The 23,581-nt window shown below is 43.7% G+C and overlaps 1 protein-coding gene across 1 annotated transcript in view; it reads left to right on the top strand.

Annotated features, from left to right (window-relative positions):
• The first annotated feature begins 6,578 nt into the window (after nt 1-6,578).
• The window catches only part of CSMD3 (CUB and Sushi multiple domains 3), a 787,235-nt gene continuing 770,232 nt past the window's right edge, over nt 6,579-23,581 (top strand). The window contains exon 1 of the mRNA XM_063131067.1: nt 6,579-6,826. Within this exon, the coding sequence (XP_062987137.1) occupies nt 6,631-6,826 (196 nt within the window). The 5' untranslated portion in view covers nt 6,579-6,630. The remainder of the gene's footprint in view (nt 6,827-23,581) is intronic.

The raw sequence follows: 23,581 nt of genomic DNA, 5'->3' as shown, positions 1-23,581 counted from the left end.
TCTATCTTGCCCTTTATACAAGGAGTGTTCAGATGAAGATAGTCTCATTTTGTCCTGAAAAAGACCAAATTAGGCTGAAAGATGACAACCAGCACAAAGTCACTCCATGGCAGTCATGTATGAGTAGATATTTAAGATCCTGCTAATCCAATACCAAGCTGCATAAGTCATGGTATGATAATGATGAAGATGATTAAAATGCAGGAATCCACATTTAAAGCATACCTGGCAGATGGCTGTCCAGCTGCATCTTAAATGCCTCTAGTATGGGAAAGCCCACAACCTCCCCCAGGCAATTGGTTCCATTGTTGTACTAACAGTTAGGAGGTTTTTCCTGATGTTCAGCCAGAATCTGGCTTCCTGTAACTTGAGCCCATTATTCTGTGTCCTGCATTCTGGGATAATCAAGAAGAGATCCTGGCCCTCCTCTGTGTGACAACCTTTCAAGTACTTGAATAGTGTGATCATGTCTCCCCTCAGTCTTCTCAAGGCTAAATATGCCCAGTTCTTTCAGTCTCTACTCATAGGGCTTTGTTTCCAGACCCCAGATCTCCCTCATTGCCCTGCTGCAGGCACCCTCCTCTCTTTTGTATCTGGTCAAGAGGGCAGGACTCCTGCAGCTTTAACTATTATGATGAAGACAAAATTTCACCAGGTGCTACATGCATACGACTGACACCAGCTGAAATTCCCTTTTCTATACAACTTTAAAGATACAGGAACCCTCTCCTCCTTTTCATATGGTCACCCTACATTCATAGACAGTAGTACAGTCAGAGGCTACTGCTTCTTTTTAAACTCCTCCCCCTTTCTTGCTTACCTTGAACAGCTTTTGCCACCAATTTCCCATAGTGGTTATGGTCGTCATGTGTCAGGCACCATCTCACTCCAGAATGCCAGTGATGACTGGTAGCCTATATGGCTGTTGTTGAGCAGGGCATAAATTGCACCCAAAATCTTATAAACTAAGATTTCTCAACCTCCTCCAGATTGTCTGCATCATTCTTGAAATGAGTGTCCAGAACTGGATGTGGTACTCAAGATGAGGTCTAATCAGTGGAGAATAAAACATTAAACTACAATAGCAATCAATCCATCAATTAGCAGTTGTTTCAGGTTTAGTAAAAACCATCAGATTGGGGTGGGGGACAGAGACTGAAGTTAGCAGATAGGCTAATATTATGGGAGAAGACAATCCTTGAGTTATCCTGGCCACAAACCATGAAAGGTCAAAATCAGTAATTTGACTTGGATCTGGAAACTTACAGGAAGCCAGGGCAGTTGATATAAAATTGGAATCATATGCTAGGAGAGCTAATGAAGTACATTGAAAAGCATTGAGTTTGGCTCAGAAAGTTGGCCTGATACCTCATTTCTGGCAGGTCTCCTCTACTTATCTACTGCATATCTACTGCATGGTATGCAACAGGTTCAGCTTCCCCTGGCATGAAGATACAGTGATGGACAACAGGGGGAAAGTGTCACCTTCTGTTATTTCTGCTAGCCCTGTATCTGTGTGAGATACTATAATCCTATCAAGAAAAGGTGGAAATGCATCTCCCCAACCCCTGGGAGAATATGGGGTACCCAGACATAAGTTCCTACTCATTTGTGTAGCCTTGAACAAGTCAGTGTCTCCTTTCCTACAGCCACTGATAGCTAGTCAGGTTCCTGGCATTTGTGCAGGGTTTTTTCTCCCCATTGTAAAATGTCAAAATGCCTCTCCTAGGACTTACTGTAGTTGCTGGCAGTGAGAGCTAAAATTGTAGTTGTCAGGGCTGTGGCAATGAAGGGGAAAATGCATTTACTCTGTTCAGATGCCATGCTAAGCCATGCTAAGCCTTTCTGAGCTAAATATTATGGTTCAGTGTGTCCTGTGAACCATTCCTAAATATGGTGGCTATATAACCATGGTTTAAACACGCTCAGTAACCATTTACTGCAAAAGGGTTAACAGCCTAACCATGGCTTAGCATGTTATCTGAACAAGCTGTATAGGAACCAGGCCCCTTCAAGGCTGTTCCCCTTGAATATTCAGTTTTCACTTCTTTCTTTCTTTCTTTCTTTTCCTTCAGTCGGTCAGCCATTGGCTATTTTACTTACAAGATCCAAGGAAGAAGTCAACTCATTTGTCTTCCTAATTGCTCAGGATATGGGTCACTAACTCTTCCACCAGTGATGTGATCTGTAGACAAAACAGATAACAGTTACCTTCATCTCATAGAAAGCTTCGCCTGCCGAGTTCTGAGCATTTGTGTGTTGTTCAAAGCAACAGCCAGGAAATTAAACTTTAATAAAATGTGTGGTTTTACAAATTGATATACTGGATTGGATTGAGTTTTATCATGCTTACAGTAGACTAACTTGCCCCATTGATGTCAATGAATTTACTGAAAGCATGACTAAGTCTGGGTTGTATCTGATGTTAGTCTAATTGAAGTCCTATTCATTTTAACGAGTCTCTAAGAAGGACTAACATTAGATCAAACCCAGTGGACTATGCATATCTTGGCATTTGCTGTTTCACATTGACTAATGATGATTAGATCCCTCTTGCCCCAAAATTTCAAGCTATGGGCCTCTTCCATGTATACTTCTCTCCAAAAGTTCTCAGTTTCCACAGTTATCATGGGTAGTGGCCTTAAACAGTTACTTTATTTATGCATTTATTTATTTGAGTTATATTCTGCTTTGGGACCATTGGATCCTCAAAGTGGTTTGCCTGATCTTCTGCTACTCATTAATGTTTTTCTCCCTTGGGGAAAATTGAATATTTTGTTTTTCCTCCATTTGGGGGAGTACGGTGGCACGATTCCAAAATATGTCCTGAAATGGTTCATCCTCTTTGGCAGTACCTGAAGTCTGCAGGGCTTTACAGCTTTTCTTTAATGGCCCAGAAATCAAAGCAGGGAGCAGCCGGATGCTGTTCTAATTTAGGTGTGTTTCTATTGGTAGGTTTAAGAATGCTGTGAGAATTCCAACTGGGGTATTCACAAAGGCAACGCTTACAAGCAGAATCAAGGAGGCGGACATAGCAGGCCTCCTGTTGCAGGTCTTGCATCTCAGTTATGTTCAAATATATCTAGTGGAGTCTGGTGGCTCTCATTTTGGTGGGACTGGATGTCAGTCAGAACCAGCCAGAACTCTAAAGGACTGATAGCTCCTTTAGAGTTCTGGGTTGTTCTGACAAAAAGCCAGAATGGATTCACAGTCCCACTGAAAACAGAGCCACCAGCCTCCACTGAATGTCTCTGTCCGCTGCCTGCTACCACATCCTGCTACACATCTTACCTTCCCCAAAGGACCAAAAAAAAAAAAAAAAAAAATAGCAGCAGGAGGTGTGTGACTCCTTCAAAGATGTGACAGGCCCTCTCCTGCTTCCCCTGCAACAATTTGATCATTGAAATTATTTTGCCATCACAAAGAGGGGGTGGCTATCTGGAGAATCCAGGATGACTGGACTGGGACCCCAGGAGTGCCAGATTGGAACCCTGTACCTTGGTTTTGCATCCCTGATCTATTTCTTCTGGGGATCCTAGGGATAGCTTTAATTCCCCTGGTGGAATATGCTGGCATGATCAGTGTAATAATTACACTAGGAACCAAAGGGCCCAATCCCTTTTGAAGATGAGCAGTTAGATGTTTGTAGATCCCTAGTAGATTTAAACATAACATCATAGAAAATATTTGCCTCTGTATACACAGATGTGGGACCATCAACTTCTAGCTGCTTTGCTCCTATTCTTTAAATAGCAACCCAAGAGATAGAAATTTAGCAGGATGTATTCCCTGCCACCAATTGATTACATTCCAGGAAAAATCTGCCTCAGTTAAAATGTCTCTATCAGGGTGCTGTGAAAGGCGAAGGAGAAGATCCAGATAGGAAGACAAGGAATACAGATCTATTGTCACTCACCCTTGGGAAAGGTAGAGAGAGAAATCTGAATAAATAGAGACCTCCAAAATATGCAACCCCTCTGCACAGCATCACCCTAATGCTCAATTGCACACACTCATTTTCCCACACATAGTCAAGAGTGCACCCTTGCACGAAAGACAGGACCCAGTGGAGGCTGGTGGCTCCTATGTGAATGTGGCAATGAATCCACTCTGAGTTTCAGTCAGACCCAGTCAGAAATCTAAAGGAGCTATCCAAGGTACTGAACCCTATAGCCACAGCCCTGGTTCAGCACCTTGGATAGCTCCTTTGGAAACCCAGAATGGCTTCACTGCCCCACTGACATAGGAGGCACCAGCCTCCACTGGCGGGAACACTTGTTTCTTATGCACACCTTCGCCCAGCTTACTTACAGAGCAGAACAGCAGAGCCACAGCCGCAGGCAGGCAGGCTCTCCTGCAGACAATCCTCGTGCCTATACAAGGATTTGCACGAGGAGAGTTAAACGGGGCGCTTGCACACAGACACACACAGAGCAATGACTACGGATTAGCACATTCAGCAAACGACGGAGGCAACCTTGCTCTCTCTCTCTCGCTCGCTCGCTCGCTCTCCCCGTTTCCCTTTAATGGTGATCATGATCTATTTCATCACTCATCTCTCCCAAGCCAAGAAGGAAGCCAAATGCCAGAAGCCGCTATTCAAGCAAAGTGAATGCGGATTCCCACCCACCCCCTTCTTCTTCTTCTTCTTCTTCTTCTTCTTCTTCTTCTTCTTCTTCTTCTTCTTCTTCTTCTTCTTCTTCTTCTTCTTCTTCTTCTTCTTCTTCTTCTTCATCATCATCATCATCCTCCTCCTCTCCCCACCTCCCTTTTCACTAATGGTGCTCTCCTGAGAAAACACGGCTTCCACAGAAAGAGATTTGAATATATGCAATCAACCGAAGCAAATCTGTTTTCTCTGTCTTTAGCGTGAACTGGAACACATCTCTCTCTCGCTTTCTCTCCAACCCCCCTCAACCCACCCGCCCTCGGCGGTACAAAAATGACAGCACGAAGCCGGCGGTCCTTTGCCGACCGGTAGATGGCGCAAGAGCTCTTTCCTTGCCCAACTTTAACCCTTTCGGACTGGAGCCGAGAGCTGCTTTGCATTTCGTGGCGTATGTGTATGCGTGTGTGTGTGTGTGTGTGTGTGTGTGTGTGTGTGTGTGCACGCGCGCGTGTTTTCCTTTGCTAAAAATTCTCACAATCCTTCCCTCAGTCTGTAATTTGCATCTTTGTTAACTACTTGCGAAATTAAGACCAACCTTGTTGTGATCTTTGGATCTAAGAGTCACGAGAAGGGATGTATGGAAAACGGGGGAAGATTTTGTTGTTTTGTAAAAAGGCAAGATTTTGGAAAGCAACAGCAGCCTTGTGAGAGAGAAAAAGGGGAGAAGCGATCAAGAGGGACAAGAAATTATTTGTTTGTTTGCTTGTTTGTTTCGTATACGGTCGCCAGATTTAGCCTGGGCTGATTTTTCTGCGCGTAAACGAGGTTTCTCACTGGTTTTCGGCGCTGGGCCGGTGGTATCCAGGAGAGGAATCCTGCAACTCCAAGAGCAACACATGGGGCTTGTGGATCGGGAGTGCAGGTGTACACCGGCGCGCGCGCGCGTGTCTGCCTTTCGTGTGTGTGTGTAGTGCGATCACACCAGGGCTCCAACGCGACCAGGTTGGGCTCCTTCAGGAAACATCGGCGGCTGCTCGTTCCTTCTCTTCTTTTTCTCTCCGACAGCCGACAGCGATGGAGAGGAGGGCCCTGCCATTTGAGCTTTCTTTTCGGGGTGTCATTGCGTGATTTTTTTTTTTTTAAAAAATCATTTGGAGGGGGGATTATTTCTTGAGACCGTCTTTTCCCTACAAAACTACCACCACAACACCACCACCAACACCCCAGAACACAACCAAAACCCATCCGCCACCTCCTTCCACTCTCGCACCCCCCAACTGATCTTCTAAATAGTGGCGAAAGAGAGCGAGAGAAAAAAGAAGGGAAGAGATGGGAGCAAAAGCGGCGCCTCAACAGCCACCGAGCGGTGGGAGAGTTTGATGCCAGCGCCGGCGCGTCTGGTCAATTTCGCGGCGCGCGTCTGGTCAATTTCGAAGCGCCGCTCGTGAGGTTGCGTGTTGCGCTGTGTTTTCGATCTCTCTCTCTCTCTTCCACCCCACCCCCCGATTTATTTATTTGTTTTTATTCCTTCCTCCTTCTCTCTCGGGAAGAGGAGGGGGCGGCTGGTGGCGAGGCGATCGAGGCAGCCTCGGGCTGGGCTGGCCGGCGGCTGGCAGGCAAGCAGGCAGGCGAAGGAGCGGCCCCCTTCCCCCCGTGAGCTTGCTCCAGCCTGGGGCCTCGCTGCCCCCGTCGGAGAGATGGTTGAGTCCTCTTCGTCAAGGTTGCTGTGGTATCCCAGAAACGCTGTTCACTCGGAGCTGTGACCGCGCACCATCAACACACACACACACACACACACACACGGCTCCGCGCAAACTCCTCCACTGCGCCTTCGACCAAGGCAGGGGAGGAGGAGGAGGAAGAGGAGGAAGAAGAAGGACGGGAAGGGAGGGGGGCCCGCCGCCGCCGCCGCCGCCGAAGGCAAGCCAGCAGGCGGACAGATCCGAATCGTGGGGAGGGGGGGCAGCTCTCTCCTCTCTCTCGCCGAGGGGCAGCAGCAGCAGCAGCAGCAGAAGAAGAAGATGCAAAGGCTCTGCTGCTACTGCAAAGCGGCCACCTGGCCAAGGAAAGCCGCCGCCGCCGCCGCAGATTTGGGGCAAAGGGCTTGTGGGAAATGCAGCCGCTCGGACTTGTGTATCTTGGGCAAGATCATGGGGATTAAAAGTGGATTTACCTTGGGGAACCTCGTCTTTTTCTGGATGCTCTCCTGCGTGAAAGGTAAGGGCGCGGGGCAAAAAAAGGAGGCGCATTCTTCCCCCTCGGCTCCCTCACCGCCCCCCCCCTCACCCGGGCAAGGGATGGGGATGGAGGTTTGTGGGGTGGTGGGGTAGAAATATGTAAGTAATCGCCAGGGGAGTGAAGCGAGGGGAAGGAGAGGGGGACCAGTCTTTGGCCAAAAAGAAGGTGTGTGTGCGTGTGTGTGTGGACAGAGCTTTGTCCTTTCTCAAGGTTTTCCAATTATTACGCCGCTGGTCATTCTGAAGAATGTGCTTTCTGCTTCGGGAGGTTGTTGCTGCTTTGCAAATAAAATGAAATAAAATAAATGATCACTCGAGGAGGAGAGGTGGGGAGGGGGAGGGAGGGAGGGGAGGGGGAGGGGGAGGGTTTGGTTGTGGTGGATTTTTATTATTTTTATTATTATTTTAATTTCAGGTTCCCTCATCTGCGATAGGAAATGCAATTTGCTTGCCAATGCTGGCGTTCAATGCAGTGACTGAAACTGGTGCCCAATAAATATTCTTGCAGTATGCTCAATCAGGGACGTGAGTTGGGTCCTACAGCCTCTTAAACGAGTGGATATTCCCACAGAATTACCGCTGAAGGATTCCCGCCGCCCCCCCCCCCCCCACCTTCCGCCCTGTTATTTATTTTTTAAGGGAGGGCGAGAATAATGAAGGGGATTACTTAAGGTAGTTGCTTCTTTCTTTCTTTTTGAAAAATGTAGTTTCCTTCTAGACAAACAAGCAGATTTTGGCTGTGAATCACACACAGACACTCACACACATGGATCCATTTGCCTTGACTGAGTTTCTTATTATTACTAATAATAAGAAAAAGAAAAAGAAATTCCATCAAATATCCATAAATTGAGAGCAATGTGGGGAACAGAAGCAACCATAGTTGTGGTTTGGAAATTAGGTTGTGTGGGATTTGAAGGACTTCTTCTTCTTCTTCTTCTTCTTCTTCTTCTTCTTCTTCTTCTTCTTCTTCTTCTTCTTCTTCTTTAAATTAAGCATCTTTGTAAGCATGATCCTTCACAGAGAGAAAAGATCTATTCTTCCACCCTCCCCATCTTTTGAGTTAATGAATGGAGGCGGGTCACAGAAAGGTTCTTGGGGAAAGCTTTTTGTAGAATAGAAAGGCGCCCAGGTAAGGGGAAGAATGGCATTCCATAAATTAGATAAGGATGGATGAATACTTTCGAGAGATACAGGCGTACTTTCAAATTGCGGGATCCTGGAATAACCATTGCCTGGCTAGAGGCAGAGCGGGTATCCGGTTTTTTTTAGCAACCCTGTTTGCCAATCATCATCATCATAAAACATATGCCTAGAAATTGTTCACTGTCCCCGCACCCTCCAGTATCTGATGTAAGGAAGAGAGAGAGAGAGAGAGAGAGAGAGAGAGAGATGAGGCTCTTGGGAGTTTGAAAAATCTCGACTTTGGAGGCTTCCATTCCCACTGGACAGTTTGGCTTTTCTTTTGAAAAGGAGCTCGCTTTTCCTCTTCTCTCGTACACCCCCCTACACACACACACACACACACACTCACCCCACAATTGAGCTGGGTCTTTTTTTATGAAACACTTGATTGTCTTGCTTCGCAGCTGTTTCAGTCCCCATTTGCATGGTGGGAGGGGTGAAGGGGAAGAAGGACCAGGATCATTCAGGGTTGCTGATGTTGGAGGGGGGGATAAGAGATTTACCTCATCTCTTCCCCCCTCCAGCTCCAGCCCAGGCTGGGGAGGGGACATGCCTGGAATTTTAATGCACCTTCTAATTACAGAAAGCTTGTCCGGGTTTCTGGCCGTTGACGCAATCTGCTCCTTCCACCATCCTTTTCCCAATTTCTTCCCAGAAATGATTCAGCGAAGAGATCCAAGGGGCATTTATTAAGACTCAGAGAGGTCTGTTTTGCATGTGGGTGGGTGGGTGGGTGCATGTAGGTGTGTTACGCTGATGAGAGAGAGACAGAGAGAGAGAGAGCGCAAAACTCATTAATAAACATCCTCCAATCTTGTTCACCCGCCCTCCCAATTCCTGGTGCGTGACTGGCTTGCCTGAATAATATACCACAGGGCTACACAACCCCTCTGTGATCTTTGAGGTGGGGGATATAAGCCCTGTAGCTTCAGAGGAAGGCTTTCCTACTCAAATGGATGACACCAGGCATGGGGGGGGGCAGAGGAAGACCTGCCTTGTAACTAAGGGGTCGCATGGAGGCAGTATCCCACAGTAATTAAAGGCAGAGGTGAGTTTCTGGTCTCTAGTCAGAGGCACACCAATGCTCCATCACTAGACAGTTGTGAGAAGAACAGTTTGCAAGCACTTGTTGAACCAGAATAACACCATTGGGGAAGGTGGAAAAATACCAGTAGGTTCTGCACCTGTTCAATAGAGAAAACCGGGCTGTTTTGCACGCATGCATAGCCATTGCCTGCTGACTGTAACATCAAGGGGTGACTTGCATGTGTGAATCAGCCATCCCAGATCCAATACTACAAACAGAACTTTCACGTCACCTCAAATACAATGTCTCCCCTCCTTCAGCGGACTCGGTTCACGTCAGGCATTAAGCGTATGAACGGGTATGAGCAAACTAGGTGGAGTCCTCTGTGGATTCATGCCAGTTCAGAGGGGGGAAGAGAGAGAAAATAGTAAAGAACCTAAAGATGATGACAAAAGCCAGGAGAAATGGTTGCTTTTTGGCCAAGAGGCAGGGAGGGGGCAATTCAAAGGAACTATACATGGACAGTTTCCATGAGTCTTAGCAGGAAGCAGAAGAAAGAACAGGACAAGGAGCAATGTGCTTAAGCTGCAGGAAAGCACCTATCACTCACTGCTACTACTATTACTACAAGTAGTAGTTGCAGCAGCAGTATGAAATTGGTGTGGCCAAATCCTAAACATATGTATTCCGGTTCCACTTGGTTCAATGAGCTTCCCTTCCTAGTAAGTAAGCCCTTATTCACAGAGTGCATAGTTCAACTAGGGAATTCACTACCACGAGATGCAGTGACAGCCACCAAGTTGGATGGCTTTCAAAGGGGGTTAGACAAATTCCTGGAGGGGAAGGCTGTTAATGGCTACTAGTCCTGATGGCTCTATGCTGCGTCCAGTATCAGAGGCAGTACACCTATGTACACCAGTTGCTAGGGAACATGGGCAGGAGGGTGCTATTGCACTCATGTCTTGCTTGTGAGTTTCCTATGGGCAGCTTGTTAGCCAGTGAATGAACAGAACGCTCGACTAGATGGACCCTTCTCTGATCTGGCAGAGCTCTTCTTATATTCTGAAATAAACATATGATTACAGTACGATGCAGATTCACCATATAGGGAACATACCATGCAAAGGTCAGGGCTTCACAAATGAATAATGGCAAGGAGAAGATCAGGTACCAGTGCCAAGTGCTAACTGATGAAAGATTGGTCAAAGCTGTGTGATTCCAGAAAGGTTTACATGAATGGGCCTTGTGAAGGGAGGGGGGATTGCTTGGTCCACAGAGAAAATTGCTTGGTTGGTAGAGATTGGGTTAACCCATCAGTAAACTTCCTAATCACTGTTATCCATGGAAGGCATAGACTCCAGGTACTCTAAAGGTACTTCAGCAAAAGGTTGGGTAAACATCTGTCAGGAACAGACTAATCTTTTCTTATGGCAAAGGATTGCACACCAAACTATACTACACAAACTGATATTGGTTTGATACTATGGCTTCCCCTACCAAAGTATCCTGGGTACTGTAGGATGGTGAAGGTGCTGAGAGCATCCCCTATTGGAGATGCCAAGCCTGGGTGGTGAGAATGACTATTAAACCATTTTTTGAACAGAAGGTTAAGGGGATAAAGGATAATGGTCTTCAAATCAGTGAAGGGCTACAGTACAGAAGATGGAGCAGAGCAGGAGTTGAACCAATGGGTGGAAAACGCAAGGAACTGAATATAAGCAGATTGTTGGAGCATGTGGTCCTTGTTCACCACAGTTGTGATTACATTCTTGACGTTTGCTGAACAGTCCCTGTAGTCAGAAACAAATGACCTTTTAGGAGTTTGTCTTATGTACTTATTATCTCAGCAAGGGTTCTGGTTGTACTTATATATACTTCTTATGTCAGCAAGGGTTCCAGTTGTACTTTGTGTTCCTAGATAATATGACAAAAAGGGAGACTGGACTTTTGAAACGAATGCACGTGAAGCAGAGATGACTTCAAAAGACCTGTGTTTGATTAAAAAAGGTCCCCCATCCCATATTCCAGATGCATCCTTTTTGCCTTGCAGACTACTAACACTGTCCCACTCAGAGGGTCCATAGCTCAGTGGTAGACCATGTAATTTTCATGCAGATGATCCCAGGTTCAGTCCCCGGCATCAGCATTAAATTGACTCAAGTACTGTGGGGTGGAGGGTGGGGAAGCTTCACTTGACAAGCTAATTTGCTCCTGGTCTCCAGAAAGCATGGGGTTAGTGTGAGAGTCTGCTGGGGCTTGCTGTGTGGGCTGATTCTTCCCCACTGTGGCTGAGAGCAAGACAGGACAGCAGCGGGGCAGCAGTAACCTGGTATGAAGTCACAGGAGAGCACCATGCAACTAGCAGTCCAAGCGCTAAGAGATGCTAGAGCTGTGGCCAACAGGGGGAGGTGAAGATGTACCTTGTGATTTCTTGGTGGAACAGCAATGGGGATTTTTTTAAAGGCTCAGGGGCTGTGAAAAGGAGGATGAAAGAAACAGAGGAAGGGAGAAGGGCAAAGGAAGACAGAGAGGAAGGGCAGAAAGGAACAATGGTACTGAGGATACAGAATAGAGGGAAGTAAGAGGAAAAGGCCAGGGCAAACAGCAGGCTGGGAAATCAACCAGCCAATCTCTCTCTCAAGAATTAGCTTCAGTGCTCCACTGAGAAGGATTCAGTGGCAGCTAAGGTTGGGTAAGCATGGGATTTCAGTTTGGTTTTGATAAGAATTTACAGAAATTTGCAAAAGTTCTCCAAATTCAGAGAATTTTTGAATTTCTCTAAAATTCAAAGTCAATTCAAACCCAGACTTTGAATTGCTTTATGGCAGGCAGGTACATCATGGCCCTCTCCATGCTGTGAATAGCTGTACCTATTGAATTTGGCTGGGGCATAAGGATGAAAATTTCATTTCTGTTTGATTTTGATAGGAACTTACCATTATTATTATTATTATTATTATTATTATTATTATTATTCACACATTTTTCCTCTTGCAAGGAACTCAAGGCAGCAGACATAGTTCACCTCCTCTCCATTTTAACCTCATAACAACCCTGTGAGTTAGGTAAGGCTGAGAGTCAGTGTCTGGCCCAAAGTCACCCACTATGTTTCATGGTCTGAGTGGGGCGAGGTCCCAGACCTTCTAAATCCCAGTCCAGCCATCTAACCACTACACCATACTGGTTCTTTCACTACACCACACCTCACAAAATCCACAACATTCTTTTTATTCAAGAGAGAAAATTGAAATGTTCAAATGCACAAAGAAGTGAAACTAACAGTTTTGTCCATTCCCAGTGACAGGCCAAGGTGGGAGAGACTGAAGCCTCCAAAGCTCCACACCAGGGTGGAGGAGAACTAACCTGAGAAGCAGTGGACAGGATACACCTCGGTACTGGAGCAGTAGATGGGAGGGGCAGCTCTAAGGATGTATGGGTTTTGTTAAATTTGTTCCATCTGTTTTTCATACATTGTTAGCTGCCTTTCATTTCTAAGGCACATTTGCAATGATGCAGACTTGCACAAGTGTACCTTTGAGCAAATCCTCCTCCCCCCCCAATTAAAAAATGGTCCACAAGTCCACAGAATCCATGCCACTAGGAAAAACCCAGGGCTCATCTACACCAAGCAGGATATTTCTCTATGAAAGTGGCATGAAAGTGGTATATAAAAGGCAGGAGCCACACTTCTGCTTTGTAGTGTTATTGAAGTGCACTGCAGGATCTACACTACTACTTTATAGTGGTACTGAAGTGCACTGACAACTGTTGGGGCCCATGACACATCTACCCCAAGCAGGATATAGCACTCTGAAAGTGGTATGAAAGCAGTATATGGTATGTGTCAATGGGCCCCTACAGTTGTCAGTGAACTTCAATACTGCTATAAAGCAGTAGTGTGGCTTCTGCCTTTTATATACCGCTTCCATACCACTTTCATAGTGCAATATCCTGGTTGGTGTAGATGAGCCCCCAATCTGCTCTGGATTCTGCAGGTTAGTTTCATAGATGGAAGAATCTGTTGCAGATTTCTCTGTCATTGCTAGGCAGGTGTAAGACTGCTAGCTACCCCCATATACCTAGGTGGGGGAAGGCTTGTCTTTGCCCCAGAAAGAGCAGAAACAGACACCCTTAAGCTCAGCCCAGCAAGTGTGGAAATAGCAGCACAAGGGAGAGGTCCCAGAGAAGGAGTTAGTCTTGTTCCCTCAAGAGTAGTCAAAAAAGAGATACCAGTAGATTTCCATAGAGGGGAAAGGTGGGCTTGATCTGGTGACATAACTGGGGAGGTTATCCTTGTCTGTATGGACACTCCCAAACCAGTGAAGTAACTGGGGCAGAATGAATATTTTTTATTTGATTTTAAACTATCCTTGCTTCCAAGTATTGAATGGATTCTGTGGACAAAGAAGGCTTTGATGTTCTCCTGCTCATGGACCAGTGCAAAATTAGATATTTTGCTTTTGTATAAGGAAGTTTTATATTCATTCTGCAAAATGCATCTGTTCTGATTGAACACAGTAAGGCTGTGTTACACAGTATTCTTCCCACTAGAATCTTCCTCTTTCTGTTTAGAATGTGTTTTCCCTTGGGACTGCACTCCACAAGCTGAACTGGGAAAACAAACAAACCTTGCTCTCTAGACTGTAGACTTAAACTGCTTTTGTAGGCCTTGCATTTGGAGCCCTGTACAAGCAAAGCTAGGGATTACTGAAATAATTTCCAATGCCCTCACCACACAATCATTCACAAGATTCCTTGAGAAGGGAAATGGCAGTTAACTTGGTACAAAAACCGATTCACTTTGGAGTGAAGATCACTTCAAATTGTCTTTTGAAAAACCTAGGTTTGATGTTCGTTGTTGTTTATTCGTTCAGTCGTTTCCGACTCTTCGTGACTTCATGGACCAGCCCACGCCAGAGCTTTCTGTCGGCTGTCGCCACCCCCAGCTTCCCCAAGGTCAAGTCTGTCACCTCCAGAATATCATCCATCCATCTTGCCCTTGGTCGGCCCCTCTTCCTTTTGCCTTCCACTTTCCCTAGCATGTTTACAATTGATGTTTACGATTGTTAATTTTGTCTTGATGCCCAGGTACCTGCAATTGCCTCTCCAGGCCTTTAAGGGTTTTGTGATGGTTAATGCCGATGACATTTGGGAAGGAATTTTGTGGTGTTTGAGGTGGGATAGGGGTGTAAATGATGTCAACACTGCCATTAAATCCATCACCTTCATGAGAATGACTTGGGGCCTCACTGAATGATATTTAGAGCATAATATCAACAAGTGAGCATCAATACTGTTATACAGAAGTTATACGCCTGTATTTGTGATTGGCTTTATTGGTTGGTCTCATCCTAAGTCTTCCCTAAATCTCGCCTCTATGCCATCACTAAGCCTGATCATAATTTGTATGGCAAGGGAGAGATCCATAGTCAACAACATAGACATATCTGTATGCATATTTTATATTTCTCTTCATGACTTCAAGACTGCATTACTTCAACCCTGCTTCAATGGCATGACAGTGAGAAGGGCTGTTACCCCAAAATGTCAGTCAGTGTGGGTGCGGGAGGATTAAAAAGAATATTAGATATGTCAGAAATGGTAAGGAAGAGGGGGAGGACAGTACAAGTGAACGGCAATGTAAAGAACTGGAAAAAAGATGAGCTTTAGAAATTATACTCTTGCCTGCCAACAAAAACAACAAAAATCTCTTTCAAGAGAAGTCGGTGAATTAGCCAGCCAGCCAGCACAGTCTATCTATAATCCATGGAGAATATTATATATGACATCCAAATGGTGTCTGGAGATCCAGTTGCAACAAAGCATTGTTCATGTACCTGAACCTATGTCCCCATATCCCCCCAAGAGTATCTGCTAGGTAGGAATGATATTTGATTGAATTAAATTCTTGGAGGAAAGGGCTATCAACGGCTACTAGTCCTGATGGCTAATGCAACCTCCAGTATTAGAGGCAGCAAGCCTATATACATGAGTTGCTGGGGAACATGGGTGGGAAGGTGCTGTTACACTTGTGCCCTGCGTGTGGGTCCCTGGTGAACAACTGGTTGGCCACTGGGTGAACAGAGTGCTGGACTAGATGGACCCTTGGTCTGATCCAGCATGGCTCTTCTTATGTTCTTAACTATGGGAAAGGATTTAAATAATTTCCCACTGCCTTCCCCTTATTCATTATGTAAAAGAGGATGGATAATTTTTGGAAATGTGCATTGACCACAAGATTTGACTCAGACCCCAATCTGGCACTTCAGAAAAAGCCCTGATTCTGCTCGGATTGATTTAGAAGTTGCCTTTGACTCGGATACCAATCGTCAATGGAAGTCATGAATCTTGATCAAAAGTAGGTAACATGTGCAGGCATTGCAGCCCCTCAATTTTTGAAATAAAAGTAGTTGCAGGGAGTTTCTTTTTTGTTTCTGTTTCTGTTGCACAACTTCATATTTTGATTTTTTTTTAAAGGGGTTTACTTAAAACTTTTTTTTATTTCTTGGCAGAATTGGATTACATTTCCACAGATATTGGCCCCTTCTGAAAAAAATCTAACCTGCCAAGTTTCCAATGAATAGGTGCAGGGATGTTTGTGCAAGAGCAGCTTTTACATTTTGAGGGTATACAAAGAAGGACATGGTTATCCACCTATGTTACTTGTGGTCAATTCTTCTGAAAGTGATAGACATAAAGGTGGTGCTAAGTTAGAAAGCTGAAAAGTTCCAGAAGGATGGGTGCAGTGGTTTATGTGGAAGGGGAGTCCTCAAATTTGGAGGGGGGAGTGTTTCACTTTTCCTTCCCTCCCCCTGTGGTTTTTTTTTTTGGGGGGGGAGCACTTTGTATGAAAAAGGCACACAAAGAGGTATTTCCAGGCAATAATCCTGTAAAGTGGCTGAAGGAAAACTTCAGGGGCTAGGGAGTTCTGATGATTGAAAACCAGTGTAAGGCTTTTTTTCATAGACCATTTCTACATGAGGAATTTATGGAGTGCTCATGATTGTTCACTCACTGAAGTTCGTGGGTCCTTCTCAACCTCTGATGAAACAACCTCCATTTTCAAGCTGGGATTCGTCGTTTCAAAAACCACAGAAAATGCAGTGATAAATATAAACAACGCAATATAGCAGTGCCATCTACTAGTGGTATAAATGAAGCACATGGACAGGAACTGGCAAAAACACTGGGCAAGGTGGGGGGGAATGTTATGCATTGTGCTGATCATAAACCCATGAAGACTCCAGAAGATGAACCCCTGCGGGAATTTTGCTTAATGTAGAGAAGTCCATAGCGAAGTCTGGCGGCATTGGAAGACCATCCATCTCCCAGTCCATTTCCCCAAGGCACAGTGATTGGCAAATTTCCCTCAGAAAATGTGCTATGTGGTTAGAAGGTGGACCTGCCAGTCATTCAATCCCACTTACTTATCCCAGCAGCATACAGATCTCAGGACAGCATATAGATAAAATCATACAAACAGTACAAAACAATAAATATACACAGCTCAACACAAATTAAACCATTAATAAGCTAAAACAGCAAAACCAATTAAAACAATTTAAACTATGTACAGGCTTGGTGAATTTAGCCATCAAAGGCTTTGTTCAAAAAAGCCATGTCTTAACTTGGTGCCGAAATGAAATCAGTGCCGGTGCCAGTCAGGCCTCCTAGAGGAGGGCATTCCACAGCCGGGGTGCCACAACAGAGAAAGCTCTTATGAAGGGGTTTGTCTGCTTGCATACAGATCAAAAGAAGGTAGGGGGATACAGGCATACACTAAACATTGCCCCTGTGTCCTTGCATACCTAACTATCAGTTGGACCTTCATGCATTGAGAATGAAGGTCTGTAAAGTGCTCTGTAAATTCATTCAGCTGAACGTGCTTACAAATATCTTTAAATCACAAAGCCTGCTTTGGCCAAATCTGATGCATATCCCTAATAGATATATCGAATGCAAATGTGGGAGATGGAAGGAGTTTCAAGAATCCTTAACTTTAAAGGGTCTCCTTAAAATGAGCTAGCTAACCATACACCATTTATCAACAGCTTTTCTTTCTGTCCCAATATCAATTTTTAATCTGCTCCTTTCAAGTTCTTTTTCTAAATTAACCTATTTAGGAATATTGGCTCCAATGTCCCATCTGATTTGTTAGTGATGTTGCAATGGTACATTTGACATAATGACTTCCCGGAGTCAAGTGAACAACCCAGGTAAGTACATAATGGGATTAAATGTCAGTGTGGACAAAGCAAAGGAGGAGGGCAAAGGAGTAAATGAAAAAACAGAGCTAAGACCAACACTGAAACAACATAAAAAGATTCACAACAGTCATCTGAAATTGCAAAAAAAAATAGGAGATACTTGTTAACATCCACAAAAAATATTCTGAGGCATATAGTTTTGGCTTCAGTTTCAGTTCACGCAGGGACTACACTCATTCTAAGATCTTTCCAAGAAAAAACTATCAAAAGTGTGACATAAAACTGACATTTTAGATTGTTTTATGCAGTCTGTGTTGATTTTATTGCATTTTATTATTATTTTACCATTTTGGGGTCTCATTTTGTACACCAGTCTGATATCTTTTGATAATGGGTCATGTAAATTCTTGAAGTATATGAATGAATATAAATGTGAGGCTGATATTTGATTGGCAGAAAGGTTTTGTGCAAATTCTTGGTATTTAAAGATCAGAAAGGGGGATATTTATACTGAAAGAACCAGAAAAATAGTTGTCTGATTCTAGCCACTAAAATTATTTCCATGTACACACACTAAAAGGCCCTTCCCCCCATTACTTTACAACTGATTAGAAGATGTTGTCCTAAGGATGTAGTTATTCCTAATACTGCTGAACAAAGTGACTCGCGTGGATTCCACAATGAATTCAATGGCATTTAGAGTCATTCCTTGTGTGTAGGATAGGTTAATTTTCCTGTGTTGATATAGGAGTTGTGTGAATTTGACATTTGGAGCTTAAAATTTGCTTTTCAGTGCATTTGGGGGAAGCTTTTTGTTCTTCTTTAAATAGCTTTAGATGCCTTTTGAATCTTCTGAGCGTCACTTTTCCAAGTTGAGTTCTCTCCAGAATTTATATTAGTAGTCAATTGCTGCATTCACACTTTCCCTTTTATTCTCTGTGCTCTGGGATTAGTAGAAAAACTCAGGTTCCTTTTGACTAGAATCCATTGGCTTCCTGTAGGTTCATGCAGCCCACTATCATCTTACAGTCTAGGAGGCTACACTGGGAACATCCAATTATCCCTGTGTTCTTACCTCCATTGAGAACAAGGAGTACCTAATGAAAGTACTAATGATCAGATCCATCATGGGAGAATTCTTCTTGCCAAAAGAATCCCCGCACTACATAATCTCACCACCTTGTTCATTTCCTGATTTCCCTGTTCCGATATTGTTTGGTCCGTGAGATTTTTGCATTACAGCTGGTCCTGATTTTAAACATTTCCCCTTAAATAACACACAGAGATGGAGACAGTAAAATGTTCTATGCATTTGTTTGTTTTTGACATGTTCATCCTGCCCTTCAATGGTCAATGGGCATTACCAAGGCAGCTGGGAATGCCCGCTCACAATCTATGCCCACCCCCTACTCAGCTGCTTGAAGCAACTGACCCTTCTGCACGGCTTCCCAGCGAGCCTGGATACATGGTACAGAAGTCATGTGACTGAATTAACCTATAACGAGGTGAGAAGAGGGGAGAAATAATTCATCAATTTGGTCAAATGACCACTTTGGCTGTGTGGCCCTCTTGAATGTGTACTGAACTTTATTTATTTATTACATTTATATCCCGCCTTTTCCTCCAAGAAGTCCAAGGGAGTGTACATGATCCTCCTTCTCCCCATTTTATCCTCACAATGACCCTATGAAGTAGGTTAGGCTGAGAGTCACTGAATGGGCCAAAGTAACCCCGTGAACTTCATGGCAGAGGAGACCCAGGACTTCTGAGTCCCAGTCCAACACTCTAGCCACTACACCAGACTGCTGTACCAGCAAGGACATGACATGGATGTGTGCTTCATACTAATCTGCTGAGGAACAGAAAAAACAAAGACAAAACCACTTCTAATCATTTTAGTATATGAAACCAAGATTTCCAAACAAAATCACCATCCTGTTGATCTTAAGGAGAGGAAATGCCAGCCAATCCAAAGAGAATAACCCTCATTTGGGGGTAGGGGAATGGAGGTTACAGAACAGTAGAGATAGTTGAGAACCATTAAACTAAATGGGAATTTTGCCATTAACACCAGTGATATATGGGATGCAGCAGGTGGTTACATAATTAACACATGTAGTTTGACCCTTAGTTCTGCTTTATACTGGATCAGACTATTTGTTCATCTAGCCTAGTATTGTTGACACGGACTGGCAGTGGCTCTCCAGGGTTTTAGGCTGGAGTTTTTCTTGTCCTACCTGGAGATGTCGGAGATTGAACCTGAGCCCTTCCGCATGCAATTCAGGTGCTCTGTCACTGAGCGACAGCCCTTCCTTCGGCTGGTGAACTGAGCCTATAGCTGGCAATTAGAAAGTATTATGCCTTCCTATATCATGCACATAAGCATGTGATGGGAGGCTTATAAAATTTAATGCAATGGCAACCAAATAATTAAACCTTTATTTAATGTCTATAGGGCCACAGAGAGCTTGCACTTTTTAAAATCACTTGGCAGGACATTAGCTGAATTGCCGCCAGGTTTCAACCTGTTTTCAATGTTTTTGATTAAAATCTTGGTTATGCAATAAAATGTTCTGTAGCAAGTAATGGGGCTGCTGTAATGTGATGCTCCTTTAAGGCTTGTATTTAAAATATTTCCTAGCTTAATTACATTAATGGAATATATTTCTGTTTCAGACTAGCAGCATAGCGAAGCCTAAAAATGGGAATCATCTAACAATATCATGGGAGAAGGTTAATTTCACAAACAGTTGTTAGATTATGATGATGATGATGATGATGATGATGATGATGATGATAATAATAATAATTTCTTACCTGCCTCTCCCTCTGGATCGAGGCAACAGATTGAGAAGTACTATTGTGTGAGAGAATAGGGAAGAGGCAGGAATATTTAGAAGGAAGAGGCAGGAATATGGGCTTTATCACTTTATTGCAAGAAACTGGAAGAGACTACACATGGAGACACACACACACACACACAGAGAGAGAGAGAGAGAGAGAGAGAGAGAGAGAGAGAGAGGGACCATAGCTAGATCTAAGGTTTATCCCTGGATCGTCCAGGGGTCAAACCTGTTCATCTAGGTGACACACAGGGGATCCAGTGCTCAGGCAGGGGCGAACCCTGGATGATCCCACGATAAACCTTAGGTCTAGCTGTGGCCAGAGAGAGAGTCCATTATATCACCAATTATATTTGGTTGGATCCAGACCTAGTCATATTTCGAATAGGGCCACTAAAATCAATAGGCCTTAAGTGGTCCTGGTTAGCTTGAGTCACATTGAATTCAGTGGGCCTACTCTAATTATAATTAGGTCTGGATTTAACTTATTGTGTAGATTTTAATTGTAGACCACTTTGGGGGCAGGGAATCTTGGCTGAAAGTAAATATAAATATATCTAAATATATACCCTAAATATAAAATACTATATATACACACACACAGGATTCTCTCTCTCTCTCTCTCTCTCTCTCTCTCTCTCTCTCTCTCTCTCTCTCTGTGTGTGTGTGTGTGTGTGTATACATATTTAAGATGGCATATTTGAAGTCAGCTTTGATGTTGTATATGGATTATGATAGAACTCCAAATCAGCAGTTCATTGTTAGACTGGGAAAATATTCCTGGGTCATTTCCCCCACATAGTACTACATATCCATATAGTACTGCATACACAGCCAGTTGCTCTCTCTTGCTCTGGCTTACTTCTTGTGAGAATAGCATGGGTGTTGGGGAGAAACATGTAGTCCACCTTGAAGTTCCTTTGAAATAAGAGAGGATTCTGGACAAGATGTACCTTTGGTCCAAACCAGCAACAATCTTCTTATGTTCTTAATTATAATCTATACTCGTTCTCTGCCCATCTTTTTATGCTAGAGACAATAACTCTGTTATTGTTCTTTTTTTAAAAAATACAGGATGACAGAAAAGCTTCCTTCTCTTTCATTGGTCTTCCAGTTTTGGTTAACCTATTTAAGGGCTGAGTTAAAATGTCAGCGTCGTCATCCCCATTTCACCAAGGTCTCTCCCCACTGCCAAGTTTGAGTTGAAAGGTGCTTTTCTCTTGTCTCAGCCCTAAGTGAACATTAATATGATTGGTTGCCAGATTTCAGGCTGGGGAAGACATTTTCCCCAAAGCACGTTGACCAAAATTCTATGGATTTGATTTTGGTTTGATTTCCTCGTGCATCGTCTGGCTTCATAACTCACTGGCTCGGGTAACTTTGCACCATTTGCTGTGCAGGTTCCTTTGGAGTGCACCTGTTCTTTCTTTATAATGGCACAGTGCAGAAAAGGGATGAGGGCCAGAGACAGACTTATATAATTGGAAAGCTTTCTGTTGATCATGTGGAGCTGAGAGCTGATACATGCCTGAATTCAAATGATTAACGTTGTTGTTGGCAACCAACCGTCTTCATAATACTATGTTTCTGCAAGGATCAAGCACTTGTCCTATGCTCTGCTGCCGTGGTGACAGGAAGTTTTGCAGCATTTACGTCCTCCCATGGGCTGAATCCAGAAGTGTAGTCATTAATATACCCAGAGCTGGTTTTGTTGCAGAGATTTATTGGAAAGTAAGTACCTGCTCACTTCCCGAGGGAGAAGCAATACTGCAGTACTGCTCAGCTCTCACCTTTCTCAGCCCTTAGCTTTCAATTGGGGTGGCAGACCTATTTATGGTAGTCAGGACTTGCTATGACTCAATGCACGGGCGGCTAGTGGCTCTGAATCTATTCTGGATTTCAGTCAGAAACAACCAGAATGCTAAATGAGCTATCCAAGGTGCTGAACCTTATCCCCAACATTGGTTCTACAACTTGGATAGCCCCTTTAGAGTTTTGGCTGGTTCTGACTGATTCACAGCCCCACCAAAATCAGAGCTACCAGCCACCACTGCCTCAATACTGACATTGGGGGTTACTTTGATACAGCTACCGCCCAACAAACTGCTGGTCCTAATACTGTGAGTGTTTATAGGCCAGCTATTTGTACTTCCACAGTATTCTTCCATTCCACTCTCCATCTCCCACATGGTAGAAATACAGCCCAGGATCAAGGTCTATTAAAATATGTAGTCATAAAATTGATCAATCAAGACTAGTTTTCTTTTGTTCTTTTTTGGCTGAAGGGCAACAAAATTACAATGGTAATTAATCAATTCAACAAAACAGGGAAACAGGGAAAATAAGAACTATGTATATATATATATTAAAAAATGTTTCCATAAACTCTAATTGTATCATGATGACTGTTTAGGGGTGGGCTGTGGAGTATGAAGAGAAATGAAATCATTTTTTTAAATGTTATTAGATGATTCCAGATTGTTGTACCTTGATGGGAAATTTGGCAGAATCCCATCCATATACACAGAGAGAGAGAGAGAGAGAGAGAGAGAGAGAGAGAGAGAGAGAGAGAGAGACAGAGGGAAATCCCTAGAAGTTAAAGTTTCTGGCTGATCTCTAAATCAAAAGCAGCTGAACAGATTTAAATATTTTGTGTAAACAAATTTGCATCCAGGCTGCTAATCTGTGTGCCAGCTTTCAGTCTGACATTTTCTGGAATGACGGAAATGCTAAGCCCCCAATGCTAAATGGAGTTCATAATGGAAATGCTGACAGATCTGTAATTACCTGTATTGTGATTCTGCTAAATGATTCTCCATCTATCTCATCTTTTATGATGAGGTTCACCATATAAATAATAAACACAGGGAAAATTTATAGTGGAGACATTATACATACACATAGCATAGCACTGCTGTATTCTAAAGGTCTCATGCAGCTAGGAACAATGGAACACACACAGAAATCCAAATCCTAAACCATGTGTGCCTATTTTCCTTCATTAATCAAGAAACACATCGTTTTACCTAGCTAGTGCTGGGATTCGTGGCTGCATATCGAGCTGGTTGGATTAATTTGTCATTTCCCATGTTGATTCCTAGAAGCCGAAGACCCTAACTAGTAACGTGTACAGCCACCGAAGCTCGGAAAAGCCATAATTCAGTTCCTTATCATGACATCAGAATTGCTCTGTATTTTCTCCACCCCTATTATGTGCTATTGTCTACTACTAAGGAAATGCATAACAGCATGATGTCATAATATGGGTAAGTTCTACTAGATGGGATTGGGGGTTAAGCGTCTGGTTGCTGTTTTCAGTGGCAACCATGGGTTTTGTGTAAGTTAGATATGGTATTTCATTTGGACTTACACTACACATGCATACACAGAGATATAACCAGCCACTTCAAACACACCTCCATCACATCAAGTTCCTAGAAAATTTTTATTTATGCAGGATTATTGGAAAACAT

The sequence above is a fragment of the Elgaria multicarinata genome, chromosome 7, assembly GCF_023053635.1.
Source record: "Elgaria multicarinata webbii isolate HBS135686 ecotype San Diego chromosome 7, rElgMul1.1.pri, whole genome shotgun sequence".
Classification (NCBI taxonomy): Eukaryota; Metazoa; Chordata; class Lepidosauria; order Squamata; family Anguidae; genus Elgaria; species Elgaria multicarinata.
Note: the sequence above shows the minus strand (reverse complement) of the source record. Positions and strands in the feature narration are given on the sequence as shown.